At 49.4% G+C, this 12,826-nt stretch overlaps 3 protein-coding genes across 3 annotated transcripts; 2 read left to right on the top strand and 1 right to left on the bottom strand.

Moving 5' to 3' along the window:
• Positions 1 to 7,430: 7,430 nt before the first annotated feature.
• On the bottom strand, positions 7,431 to 9,498 carry TRIVIDRAFT_86201 (uncharacterized protein; the record flags this gene model as incomplete). Its single annotated transcript, XM_014104882.1, has 2 exons — positions 7,431 to 9,086; positions 9,144 to 9,498. The coding sequence occupies 2 exons, from the start codon at positions 9,400 to 9,402 to the stop codon at positions 8,461 to 8,463; spliced, it is 885 nt and encodes a 294-aa protein (XP_013960357.1).
• On the top strand, positions 7,431 to 9,498 carry TRIVIDRAFT_185571 (uncharacterized protein; the record flags this gene model as incomplete). Its single annotated transcript, XM_014104883.1, has 2 exons — positions 7,431 to 9,086; positions 9,144 to 9,498. The coding sequence occupies one exon, from the start codon at positions 7,527 to 7,529 to the stop codon at positions 8,232 to 8,234; it is 708 nt and encodes a 235-aa protein (XP_013960358.1).
• A 917-nt stretch (positions 9,499 to 10,415) lies between these two features.
• TRIVIDRAFT_55538 (uncharacterized protein) lies at positions 10,416 to 12,116 on the top strand (the record flags this gene model as incomplete). The annotated part of the gene is made up of 3 exons (XM_014104881.1): positions 10,416 to 10,776; positions 10,850 to 11,105; positions 11,183 to 12,116. 3 exons carry the CDS (start codon positions 10,416 to 10,418, stop codon positions 12,114 to 12,116), a joined length of 1,551 nt encoding a protein of 516 aa, XP_013960356.1.
• Between the last annotated feature and the right edge of the window lie 710 nt (positions 12,117 to 12,826).

Raw genomic sequence — 12,826 nt, 5'->3', positions numbered from 1 at the left:
CGCTGCAGGCTCGGCATCCCACCGACGGCCGCGACTGGCCCATTTGATCCGTCTGGGAGGCGTCTCTCCAAATCCTGGGCCAGAGGGGGGAGGAGGGTGGGGAGTAAAAGGATTAACGGGTTCCAGTTAATCTAGCCGAAGACGTAATTTGATGGCATCGCGAGCGTACATATCTCGGGATTCGGGGTCATGTTGGAGATGTGGGGGAGGCAAGTTATGTGCTTAGCGCTGGGAGCGGGGGAAAGGAGAACAAGGGGAGAGAACCTTGAAGAGTTGCTGATCATTTTGCCGGATACTGATTTTTTTGCTTTAGTACTTGAATAGGTGTAGTTTGGTGGGAAGGGATTCTATTTCTGGCAATGTTGTGTTGATGTGTGTGTGTGTGTTGGCACGTATTGCGTGTAAGTAGTCTACAGCTTCGAGGCATGTAAGACTGGCTGTTTGCAACATCCATGTATGTACGTGTATACAGAGAGATTACTCCGTAGCAGTACTAGGTATGTCTGCATGTAGTTTACAAACTATCTCGTCGTTTATGCATGCACTCCAAAACGCTATGCACCACTGCTACAGTGTTGGATGCACTGCATGCTGCTGCACGGTAGCAAGTAGTTCATGTCGTCAAGGCTGTTTTCACGCAATGCCACTCTGCTAATGCACGTCCTGCCTCTGTGAGGCTGATGCCGCCGTGTGTGTTTCCATGAGGCAATTTCATCTTTGCTAGTTCCCAGCCTCGATACCACCGAGCAGCATCAACACCTTACAGTAGCAGTCCATTAGGTCTTACTGTCCTAGGAGGTTACATGCATTCGAAGCTTCGACTAACATTCAACTTACATGCACGGAGCCTAAAAGTTAAGCCGGAGAGCCCCTGCCAGCCAATCAGCAGCCGCCCAGCCCTCGAGCCGCACCAACCATTTGGTCACTCTGTGCATCGAAATGTTCCTTTAATATGCCAGAGTGAAGACCAATTGGCTCGACCTCCTCTTTTTCCCCCGCCTTTGAGACAACCCTTTTTGCTGCTGTTTTGCTCATCTCACGGTGAGGGGTGTAGAGGCGAGTTTGGACACATCAGGCTATACATGGGAGTGGAAGAGGTGCATGTCCTTACTGTATTGGTGAATTCCCCCACAGCGGTCGTGTCCCGCTTTTAACCCCGCTGAAGACTCGGAGCTTTGGGGCCTCCAAATATGTATCGACAACTGACAGCGTGAAAGGCCTGTTTCTATCATGAGATGAATAACTCCTCCAGAGATGCGTGCAAATAGCTGTGGATATAGCGATATCATACTACTGCTTACATTTACTGAATTGTGATTCGATTTCAAGCAAAAAAAAAAAAAAAGAAAGAAAAAAAGAAACGTATCCTGCACGTTTTGGAGAAGTGCTGCCCTTGGTCTCCCTTATGGACGAAGCACCTACCCTACTAATATTGACCAAGTCTACATAGGTAGTACTATGGGAAAGGTTCTTGTTGGGTTGATTTGATAAAAATCGATTTGCGGCATATGATAAAATAATATGGTATATACAAAAATGATGTATGTCCATACAATGCTCATCAGCTTATACCATAGAGAGGGAGTCCCCATGTGGGAGCGCAACACAACTTCCCCAATCTTCGCAACTGTAGCACAAGAATATCTCCAACATGGCCACACCATCAACTATACCAAAAGCGAAAACCCCAAACTTGTCATAGCCTCGCATCAATCAGTCATCCAGCAAACCGCCTGTGGCGTACCTCATCTCCAGCCTCATCTCATGCCCCTTCCTCTCCCCATATCTCCTGCAGGAACGGGCGGGCCGATATCAACGGGTACTCTATCGCGGGATCGATTCATCGTACGACCAATTTGCTTCTAGAAGGGTTTGACATCGAAGCCTTGCTACCCAATGGCGACTAGTTACTTTGTACATGTTCAGCTTCTACCCAATGAGACCCACAGCAGTCATATCCACTACCTCTGCTCACCAGCACATTACCATCCTTGTGTATCATACAAGATCTGAAGACAGGGTTTCATTAGAGTTAATCAATGTTTCACTGCCAGGTGCATGTTTTCGAGACATATACCCATAGAGAGTAGACTAGTGACCGCATTTGAGATGGTTGTTCTGTAGAGGCAAGTGTCAGTGGAGATCCACCTGTGTAGTACACGTATGTAATCGTGTAAAACAACGGCAGCAGAATATTTCCCTATCTAGCATCTTCTCAGTTGTTTAGGTCTTAGTAATGAGCTGTCCGATTGTATGCTACCTACCTAATAGAAGATACCTTGCGTACATGTACCCATCTTATCTACCTGCCATAATTTCTCCATACCTGAATCAGGTAAATGTATTCCAACAGGTGGACGCTTTGGCCTCCGAGACATCCGCATTGAATCGAAAGAGGACAGCTATATCTCTCATATCATGAAGAGAGAGTCTCAGTGGTAATAACAGACATTTCAACTCACCGTCATCGTAGTGTCCATCAAGGTCCATCCAAGTCTGAAATTCCAGTAGATTCCTCTAGCTTGGAGGCCAAGAAGGACTACCTGTATTAGCATCGAAACTAAAAAAGACATGTCAATTCGTAGCTCAGTGTACTCTCCAACTGCCGCTGCATCTGATGTCAAGAAGTAACCCATCAACAGCTATCTGACTGACTTGGATATCGAAAACATCACTTTCAATATAGCCTTGTACCGTGTAAGCGCAGCATGGATCCCCTGCACCAGTTTCAATGAGCGTAGTGTTTCTCCCCTTCTTCCCGTACACTCTCACGGCAAACTTCACCCGCCGCTGAACTTAATTGCTCTTAGGAGCTCCATTGTTCGTAGTGCCGTTGACGCCACTTGTTACCATCCAGTAAGAAGGTCTAAGCCCTTCTCAGACGTCCAATTGCTGCATTGGCGTCCTTGAGAAACCCAATCGATGTTGATGAAGACACCCACTCGCTTGTGCGGGCACCAACAACAGCACGCCCTGTGGCTCGTCGCGAAGAATCACGTCACATCGTGTGGCTTCAACAACCATGTCCCATCTGCCATGCAGGTACTCCGAAACAGCTTCCCCGCTTGTCCTGCTCTCACCGAATCCGAATCTCCGAACCTCCTCTCCCGAGCCCCCGCAAGGCCGCGTCCAGTACAAAAAGCCCCTCAGCCCATATATCCGGCAATCTCGCGTGTCAGCCCCAGCTTCTCCACCATGGAGCGATGCCCACTTCGCCGAATCTCCTCCATAAAGGTCATCTTCGGCGTTGCCTCTCCACGTAGCCGAGGCGTGCCGCCTGAAGCATACATGATACATGTATTGCAGAATTGCCGCAAATATACAACCCTTTTGCCGCTCATGTTGAAACAGAGATGCCGCTGCGTATCTGCAGCTTCATGGTTATTATGCGTCAATTACGGAATACAAAGTCAAAGATTATGATTAGAGCCGTGCACTGGTTGAGGACGAGAGGAACCCGCCCCAGCGAGACAAGTCCGAACTATCAAGGTCGTGCTTGTCACATCCCCGTCGGTCTTTCGGGTCGAGTTTGGGCCTAGGCCGTCTCATGGATTCGAAAAAATGACGCGTGACTAAAGCTGGAAGCCGGAGCAACTGTTGTTGGTTGGATGCTGAAGAAGCAGAAGCCAGAATCCCCCACGGATCGATTGCTCCTGGACATGGCAGCTGACGGTGCAGGGGATGCTCAACCTTGAATGGCAAGGAAATTGCCAGAGCTCAACTCTTCACCAGTTTGTGTTTCTTCTTCTTCTTCTTCCCCATATCGAGTGTGAATGAAACGTTTCGACCAGCAATTTGTGAAGCATGGAGTTACACCATGGTCCCTTTACTCCATGTACAAAAATGTGCCTTTCTCGGTGCTGACGATATCATCCGCTTACAGCCGTCACCGCTAGGAATACTCTATCGCGCCGCGACGAGCGGCGATATACTCCGTTAGGTGGATCACTTCGTGATACTATACTCTCCAGCTATTCGATATATCTCAACGACGATCGACAGCATACATCGAAATCACGGCGTTGAGCAACCCAGCGCGCGTCAAAGCTCCTCATCCACTCATCTCGTAGTGGTGCAGCCAATAGCTGAGGTGTCGTCTTCAGCCGCACTATATTGGCTCACGCTCAGCACGCTTCCTACATCAAAGCCCAATCTTTGTCCAACTTGCCAAACAATAAAAAAAAAAAAAAAAGACTTATTCGAGGCGCGAGAACGGACTGTCCGTGAGTCAGCTACTGTGCATCATTCTTAATGAATGGGTAAAATGATACAATTTGCGACTCAGGAGGCAGAGCAGAGACGCCCAAGCATCTCCCTCACTTACCATACCGCCCTTTCAACAGGACATTGTCGTGATATCACCGAGATACGAAAAGAAAAATATCGGTTCGAACAAAGTGCCCTTGTTTGGAAATGATGAGCAACGCGTTTCCACGTATGAATACGATGCCGCAATTGCCGCAATCACGCTTCGCTCTCATAGCCACGCATTCGTCTCGCATTCCATCCGACTATCCGGCACTTTGTATTTGCATTTCTAAACATTATATGACAGAATCGATCTCCGACATATAAGGAAAGATGATATGTTTCCGTAGAGTGACTTTCTAGCGCTAGCCGATCGCATCAGTGTCGTTTTGTAGTAAGTTGGTAGCCGTTGAATGCACACGGTAAGTTTGAGTAGAGCTTTCTCAATGATTAGAAAGTGTCCTTTATAAAGCCATTTAGTAAAGTATAATTTCTTCACGAAAGCAATAAAATCGTTGGCTACGATCTCCATATTATTCTAAATCCACCAATATAGTCATTCGACTTATGAAGTTATAAGGTAGGCAAAGACAAATATCAAGACCCAAATATGGTACCGGATCACTATGATTAGCAGCACAAATTCTCCAAGTGTTTGGGAAATGCATAAAGAGAATAGTTGATCAGTAATGCAGCCCTACATAATGATCTACGATTGGTGATTTTCTGATTTTGGAACAGCTCACGGAAATTGCGAGCTTCATGTTGATGTGCTACCCTATAATGTCCACATCTTCACTCGGCGCTCTATCTTGGCTGGGAAAATTATAATTAGGAGAACTATCTTGTAGTTTATTTGATGAAGCTGCAATGGTTTAAGGGACTTTCAATAGCCACCGCAGGTGTTGGGTTTATTGGCTGAGAAATAACAGGATTTGCGAAGGGCATTGCTGTCTGCTCTCCAGTCTGATTATTTTCCGCCACCAATGCTCATCACCCTTCCATCTCAGGAGACTGGATTTGGATACGAAGCTATATTCGTATTCTAAATGAACGATACTACCTAGTAGCTCAGTTACGAGCATAGAGCTCTAGAACAAACCAGCGGTGTGCAGGGTAGATGTTGATGCTTGTACCAAACCAATGGCTCTATTCCAGTGCGCTTCAATATGCAAATACCGAGAGCCGTTATACGGAGAAATAACCAGCCAGCGGCATTAGGCGGCCGCTTTTACTGCTATCGTCAACTAGGATGACAAGGATCTCGCCCGCCTATCCTGTCCTAGCTGCCTCGTATTTGTGGCTCTCCTCCAAGGAGATCGTGGCCTCGACGAGGAGCACGGGCGGAATAACCTGGTGCTTTGCTTGTCCAATGCACATCTCCCGATGGCAGTGGCGCAAGGCGGCTTTTGAGTCGAGATGGCGCCGGCTGCCGTATGCAGGATGAGCTGGAGATGGCCAGGGCGGGACGGATTTGCTAATATTGCCGGCAGTTCGGGAAATAGGTCTGCATGTTTTATGGGACTTGGATCCAGATATGCTTTCGCACACATTGAATAATAACGTATTATCGGCATATGTAGGCTGAGGGTGGAGCTTTCAGGAGAAAAGCTCACCAGGTGCTGTAGGTGAAACGTAGGACAACACTAACACACGGGATATCTTGTCCGTGCTATGATGAATGAAGCAGTCCGTAGCGATTGGGATAAAGTCGTGCAAGCAGCGAGTCTCTGACCATCGTATTACTATTCTTGTTCTGGCAGAAAGGACCCGACGGGTCTTGGAAGCCATTTGTGATGATCTGCGGTTCTGACATTTCACACTCAAGTTGGCCAAGGCTCGGCACGGTCTTCCGGGCACAACAGCCACTGCATATGTTCAACATTGAAGTAGTCATCGTTAGGTCAAGTTGTTTTTGGGCGTGTTTACTCGTGAGAGGGCTGTATGTAACAGCATTCGTTTCTTTCCAAAGACCAATCGGAATGACCGTAAGGGCGATCCTTGATGTGAAACGTGGCTAACGACATCAACGGCAGGTATGTAAACATGCAAACACAGAGTTGGTAGAGGCCAACCGCATTTACCGTAATGATGCTTCTATGGAATACGATGAAGCTGGGATCATGGTTGAGTGCGGAAGATACCGCCAGACAAATAAAATGCCATCAATCGTAGCAGCCACGCTGTCCGCTCTGATCCACTACCAACTCCTTATGCTTGCATGTAATCAATTTCGATTTGGCTCCGGGGGAAGGATTCCGTGGAATCATGCTAGCGGTACGCGAGGAGCAAAACGGAGGTGTGAAGTAATGCAATGTAATGGCGATGGCAGCGTTCAATGGTGTAAGTAGAAACCACGTCAGAGGGGGGGAGGAGCAGGGGGATGACGGCGATTAGGATGACGGGCGGATCTTGTGGTGTTTTGGGTAAAAGCTGAAATTGCATATTCCATTTTGCACTTTACCAGGTAGAAGTACGAGTGCTAAGGAAGACGGCTGTAGCTTCCGATTACTAAGTGTCGAGGTACATGTACCTATTCATGGAGACCCTACTGTGTTTGTACCAAGTTGAGTGTAGATGTCCATGCTTGTACCTGCATTAGATGTACATGCACATGCATACTCTGGTACTGCTCTTTATCAGATCATTCTGGAACAATTGGCCCTGACGGAACAAAAAGATACACCACGGCCAATTGCAGCAGTAACGGTAATCTGACAAACAGTACAGAGACAGGCAGCATGAATCAATCATATGCAGGGCAGAGAATACGAGCATGACGTTGCCAAGGGCATATTGCCGATCATCGAGATGTGGCGCCCCCCGTCGGCATTTTAGCCCTGTGCTGCTAGGCGGTTTAGGGCCAGCCTTGGTGCTGGGCTGCTCCCCCAAGTCCCCTAAGCGGCCTAGGCTAGCGGCCGTGGCAGGCGACTTACAGGCTTCCGGTCACGCGCGATGGCGCTGTGCTTTGGGCAGTTATGGAGTTATGGAGATGGCGAGGGGAAGCTGCTCCCTTGGCTTGCGGTGGCAACGCCGTCTGGACTTTCTCAGCAGAAACACAGCAAGACAGACTGGATCCTGGCTGAGGACATCCGATGATCGTGGAGACTCGCGGCGGGTATATAAGCTGGTAGCTTCGCCCGTCGCTGAGCCAAGAGATTCCGTCTTTATCCAACAAAGCCTGACAACTTACACCACCACAAAGCCAACGTCTTCCAACAACAGACTTGAACTCAACACATCAGACAAACCAACAACCCACCAAATCACCCGTCAAGATGTTTGTCTCTGCTGCTCTCCTTGGCCTTGTCGGCGCCGCTGCTGCCTCTCCCCTCGCCATTGTCCCCAACTATCCTCCTACCCAGCAGTCCACGGGCTTCCGCCTCTTCGTCAACGTTACCGACAAGTCTCTCGACTTCTCGCCCTCTGTCCAGGGCCTCTACGTTAACAGCATCCACGTCGGTGCTGGATTGGCTCAGGCCGGCGTCGGAGCAAAGAGTGACAACCCGAGCATCTTCTACCAGAACGGCACTGCCACCGACTACCGCTTCGGTGCTTCGACCATCATCACCGACCAGGGATCTCCCCTCTCTCCTTATGGCTTCTCTCTGGCCAAGGATGCCGGCTCTGCGACTCTCTCTACTGCCAATATCAACGGCGGCCCTGGCACCAAGGGTGTTTCCATCTCTCAGTTCCCAGAGGGCTTCCGCTTCCTCCAGCCTGAGACCTATGTCATCTGCAACGAGCCCCTCGCCTACTACCAGGGCACAAAGTTCAATGTCGTGAAGCAGGCCGCCACCACCGTCAGCTCGACTGGCCAGGTCGAGAGGAACATCCCCGCCGGCTGTGTTCCCGTCCGCCTGCTCCCTGAGTGTGCTACCCTCGAGGACCTCCCTGCTGGCTCCTACTCTAGCCACGAGTTTGCCATCAAGTCTGACTGTTACGCCAACCCTGCCTCCATCAACTGGAGCCTGTACGGACCTTAAGTGCGCTCTTGAGTCGCATCAGCATCGCCGCGGCGAATACCCATGATTGAGCTTGTTACTGACATTTTGAAGCGAAAGGTGTAATAAGAATAGTGTTACAGTACTCGGTATTGCCCTGGGCGTAAGGGAGTATAAAGTAATATTTAATCTAGATAGTAATACATTATCAATTTTCTTATACTTCGATGCTCGCTTAGCTATCTTCAATTTTCTCATGAATAAATCCTCACACAACCATCGCATCCGAACTCATGCCTTTGCCCTCAGCCAGGACGCCAGCCTTTCGTAAAATCGAAATGCAGCTGGACACGACCTCTGGCTTGACGCCTTCTGTCTTTGCTGGGAACTCGACAGTCTTGAGCCACTCCCTTGCATCCTCAGCCGAATAATCCAGATTCGTTGAGATGTACTCTACCGCCTCGTCCTGATGAGCATTGAAATAGGCCACCCCCTTGTCCAGTTTCTCAAACAAATCCTTTACGCGAGCATCCAGCCCTCCCTGAGTGAGCTTCGTCGACGCCACAATCTTCCAGCTGCTCCAAGGCGTGTAAATCTCGCCTACGCGACGGATCTCACCCGAGTCGTAAAACTTCTTCGACGTAAAGTGCTCCCACATGAAGAAATCCGCCTCGCCCGAGTTGACGGCGTTGCGCAGCTTCTCAAACGTGTTGAGGACGACGGTGTCGGAAAAGGGCTCCGTGCCTGGAGTCGAGAGCCAACCGTTCTTGTCGGCGAGGACGTAGCCCATCACGTAGCTGCCGGAGCCGATGCGGGAGACGCCGATCTTGCCGCCCTTGAGGGAGTCGACGGCGGTGATTTCGGGCCGCTTGGCCCCGGTTGAGATGGCCCAGCCTATGTGCTTGTGTAAGTGCTATGTAAATTGAGACTTGATGCGTTCCGTATACTTACAGAGGGGAGTCTCAACGTATGTTCCAACCAGGCGATATCCGCCATCTCCCTCAATGCCCTCCTTTCCGAGTCCAGCAATCCATGCCTCTGTCAAGCCAATGCCAATGTCGATCTCATCGGCCCGCAAAGCTGTAATCATGTGGCCGGTGCCCGATGGAAAGGGGATCAGAGTGGCATCAAGACCAAAGTGCTTCTGGGCAAAGTGCAGCGGGGTAGAAAAGTGCTCCGGCACGAATCCGATACGAAGAGGGGTGGCCATGGCGAAGGGATGGTTGTTATCACACGTAGTTTCTTGATATTGGTGAAGAAGTGTTCATGAATGGAAGCTCAATCTTGAAATACCACGACAAAATGGTAGAAAGTGAAGGTGAGAGTTTCTAAGCTTGAATATTCGGTCACGCTGAGTGGGGTTGAAGGCATGGCGATGATGAAATAAAGCTCTCACTGGCTTACGGAGCAGCACGGTTACACGGTGAGTTTTTGAGTTTTGTTTTCCTTTCTATAAACTTGAAATGATGATCTACATGTAGTAATACCAGATACTTTCATAAAATCAAACATCTTCACTTCCCGCATTAGACAGTATCCTCATGCTCTTTATTGAAGTGAGTTTAGTCCAAGTCTGTTCTAGGGCTCATACAAACTTGAATCTTTAGGTACGCATTTCAGCCCCTCCACGCCAAGGTCGTCATTGGACGCATGTGAAAAACCATTATTCCCACAAGCAGCATTTCTGCCCGCTGCCCTGAGATGCGATTCGCCGTCAGCTCGGGTCATCTTTGACAACTTTAGGCTATAGCCGCGTCATGGGCCCACGCATCGTAGGGCTGCTTCTCTTATGTTGTCTGAGAACAAGGACGACATCGGCCGTCTCGTTCGTTTCAGCCGCGCACACCGAACGAACTGTCTCGGCTTAGCCTGCCTGCAACTAAATGTAGACTCCTTGATGTTACAGTTGTGTCCCGTAATGCCAACCCGGCTCCCTTCTATCGGGCCACAGCATAGAATAAAGTATGTCCTTGTTAGTGTCAAATTATGTAGCGCTGAGCATCTCGGACTAGGATCATGATCCACGTAAACCCGGAGGTTTAGCGTGCACTCTTTTTATCAATCTCCCCCATTTTTTTCTACCCCCTGGTCAAGTGTGCTGAACTCTTACTTGCAACAAGTTTCGCTGTTGGCTCGCCCTTGTTTTTCGTTTTTCTTTCCTTCTCTCTTTCCTTCTTGATTGATGCGTAATTCGGGCTGTTCTAACAGCCTCTTCACCCCTTCATGGCGGACGTCGAAATGGATAGTCCCGCGGACGCGCCTCTTCTAGGGGAAAACGAGCGCCAACATGAGCCGATCCCTGGGGACGATGAGGCTGTGCCTCGAGTCCTCAAGGCGGCTCGTTGGCAGGTAAAAACGCCAAAGGCGGCGGTGAGGATGTTTGCCTTTTTGGAGTTTATGATTGTCTTCAGCGGCATGCTGTTGATGATGCCCGTTTACCGCCTGATCGAGGACACCGTCTGCCACGTCTCCTATGGAGACGACTCGTTGGATATAATTGACGAGATGAAGTGCAAAACGGACGACGTCCAGGCTCGGATGGCGTATTTGCTCGGATGGCTGGGGCTTTTCAACTCCATTATGAGTGCGTTTCTGCCTCTTGAATGAATGAATATATAATGGCGCTTACTGACTTTATTCGCTCACCTCATGTATAGGCTTGCTCACCACATTTCCCTTTGGCATGCTCGCCGACAAGATTGGCCGCAAGCCGACGGCGCTGCTTGCCTATGGAGGCATGATCATGGGGGCAATCTCTGGTCCCCTATTGCTTGGAGTTGGCCAATATGCCCTCCGCAAGAACCCTTACCTGCTAATGATCGGCTCGCTATTTCTATTGGTTGGCGGCGGAGTCCCAGTTACACTGGCCATGCTCTTTGCCATGGCTGCTGATGTTAGTTCTGAGAAGGAGAAGTAAGGAAATCTCTGAGAAATACTGTGCTATGGTGTGATCCTATGCTCAAGAAAGCTGACTTTATACCCTTCTCTAGAGCTGCCAGCTTCCTGCAACTTACGTTTGGCGCCACGGCTGGTGGCCTCGCCGGCCCTCTCCTCACTGGATTCTTGATGGAGAAATTCAGCCCCTGGGTGCCCGTGATAGCTGCTTGCTCTATTTTCCCTTTTATCTTGGTACTTTTTTGCTTCATCCCTGAGACGCTGCCGGTGGACAAAACGAAGAAGATGGGCGACAACGACATGTCTGTTACAGCCATTAAGCAGCAAATAGCCACGAGCTTGGCCGACCTGAGAGAAGCTCTGGCCTTGTTGAAGAACCCCAGCATCCCTCTGGTACTCCTTACGTTCTTATTCCAGGCTGCGCGATTTACAGCGTATACCAGCACGATTGTTCAATACGTTAGCACTTACTTTGGATGGCGCCTCGCAGAGACCACCTTTCTTCTGTCTCCTTTTGGACTTCTCAACTTGACTGTGTTGGCGGTCCTCCCCAAGATTTCCGAAATTCTCATGTCGCCCCGATTCGGCTACAGTTCCTTCGGCAAGGATCTGTTTCTGACCCGATATTCCACGGTGTTGCTCTTTGTCGGCGCAATGATTGAGGGTTTCAGCCGCAACATTTACTTCTTCATCATGGGCCTCTTCGTCGAGACTTTCGGAGCAGCTGCCAGCCCGTTGGCCCGAGCTACTATAACTCACTATGTTGAGCCTGAATTTGTCTCCAGGCTCTATGCTCTGGTTAGCACGAGCGAAATGATTGGTTCCTTTATCGCTGGCCCGGTGCTGGCATGGTGCTTTGACCAGGGATTACAGAAGAAGGGCATTTGGATTGGTTTGCCCTGGTTTTACATTGCATTGTTGTCAATGATTACTTGGATTGCGCTCCTCTTTGTGCGGCCCCCGCCGGCGAAGAAGGTTCCCGCCGACGAAAATGGGGAAGACGAGCCGATGAATCCTCATGAAGACTAGTGTATGGACATGGCCGCTCAACAGCATGAACCTCGTATCTCTTGTTTAATCCCTTGTTTACCTGTATGCAATATATAAAGTATAAAGCAATACAAAACATCAATAGAATAAGGAGTCAAACCCATGAAGCATTCATTCCACATGTCTTTTCCTTTGTCTTTAAAAGCAATTGATAACAGCCGCCCACATGGCTGGTTGTCCAACAACGGCAAAACGGTTTACCTGCCTAAAATGGTGTCGGCCAACTCGATTAGTGCGAGCCTCTCCATCTGTTAGTCAGTCTGTTTAACATGGATTCGCCAATCGAACCTTTAGTTACGCCTTAGGCCGCGCAACAATCACGCGGCCGCTGACGAGAACCGTTCAATTTTCTGCGAAATAAGTTTAAACAAAAGATCCAATGGGCGAACTCTCTTCCCCACAGAGCCGGTCGAAGCTAGAACATCTGGGCAACTACGGGGCAGACGCCGAAGAGTCATCATCGCAAGCGCGGCTCTACCTGGGTCTTTTAGATACGGCTAGTGTTGGGAGTTGGGAGAGAAGGATGACAGTTATGACTCCGATGGCTTTAACGGGTACGATTGCCGCTCAGTCGTCAGCGCCCCTTTGAGATATGCTCCACGCCTTGATTGGATCTTTTGTTAGCGATTAGGCGGCGGTATACGTGTGTCTCTGATAGATCCATGTACGGAGCATTATGGATTCTTTGT

Source organism: Trichoderma virens, assembly GCF_000170995.1.
Source record: "Trichoderma virens Gv29-8 chromosome Unknown TRIVIscaffold_2, whole genome shotgun sequence".
NCBI classification, from domain to species: domain Eukaryota; kingdom Fungi; phylum Ascomycota; class Sordariomycetes; order Hypocreales; family Hypocreaceae; genus Trichoderma; species Trichoderma virens.
This window is presented reverse-complemented; position numbering and strand designations above follow the sequence as displayed.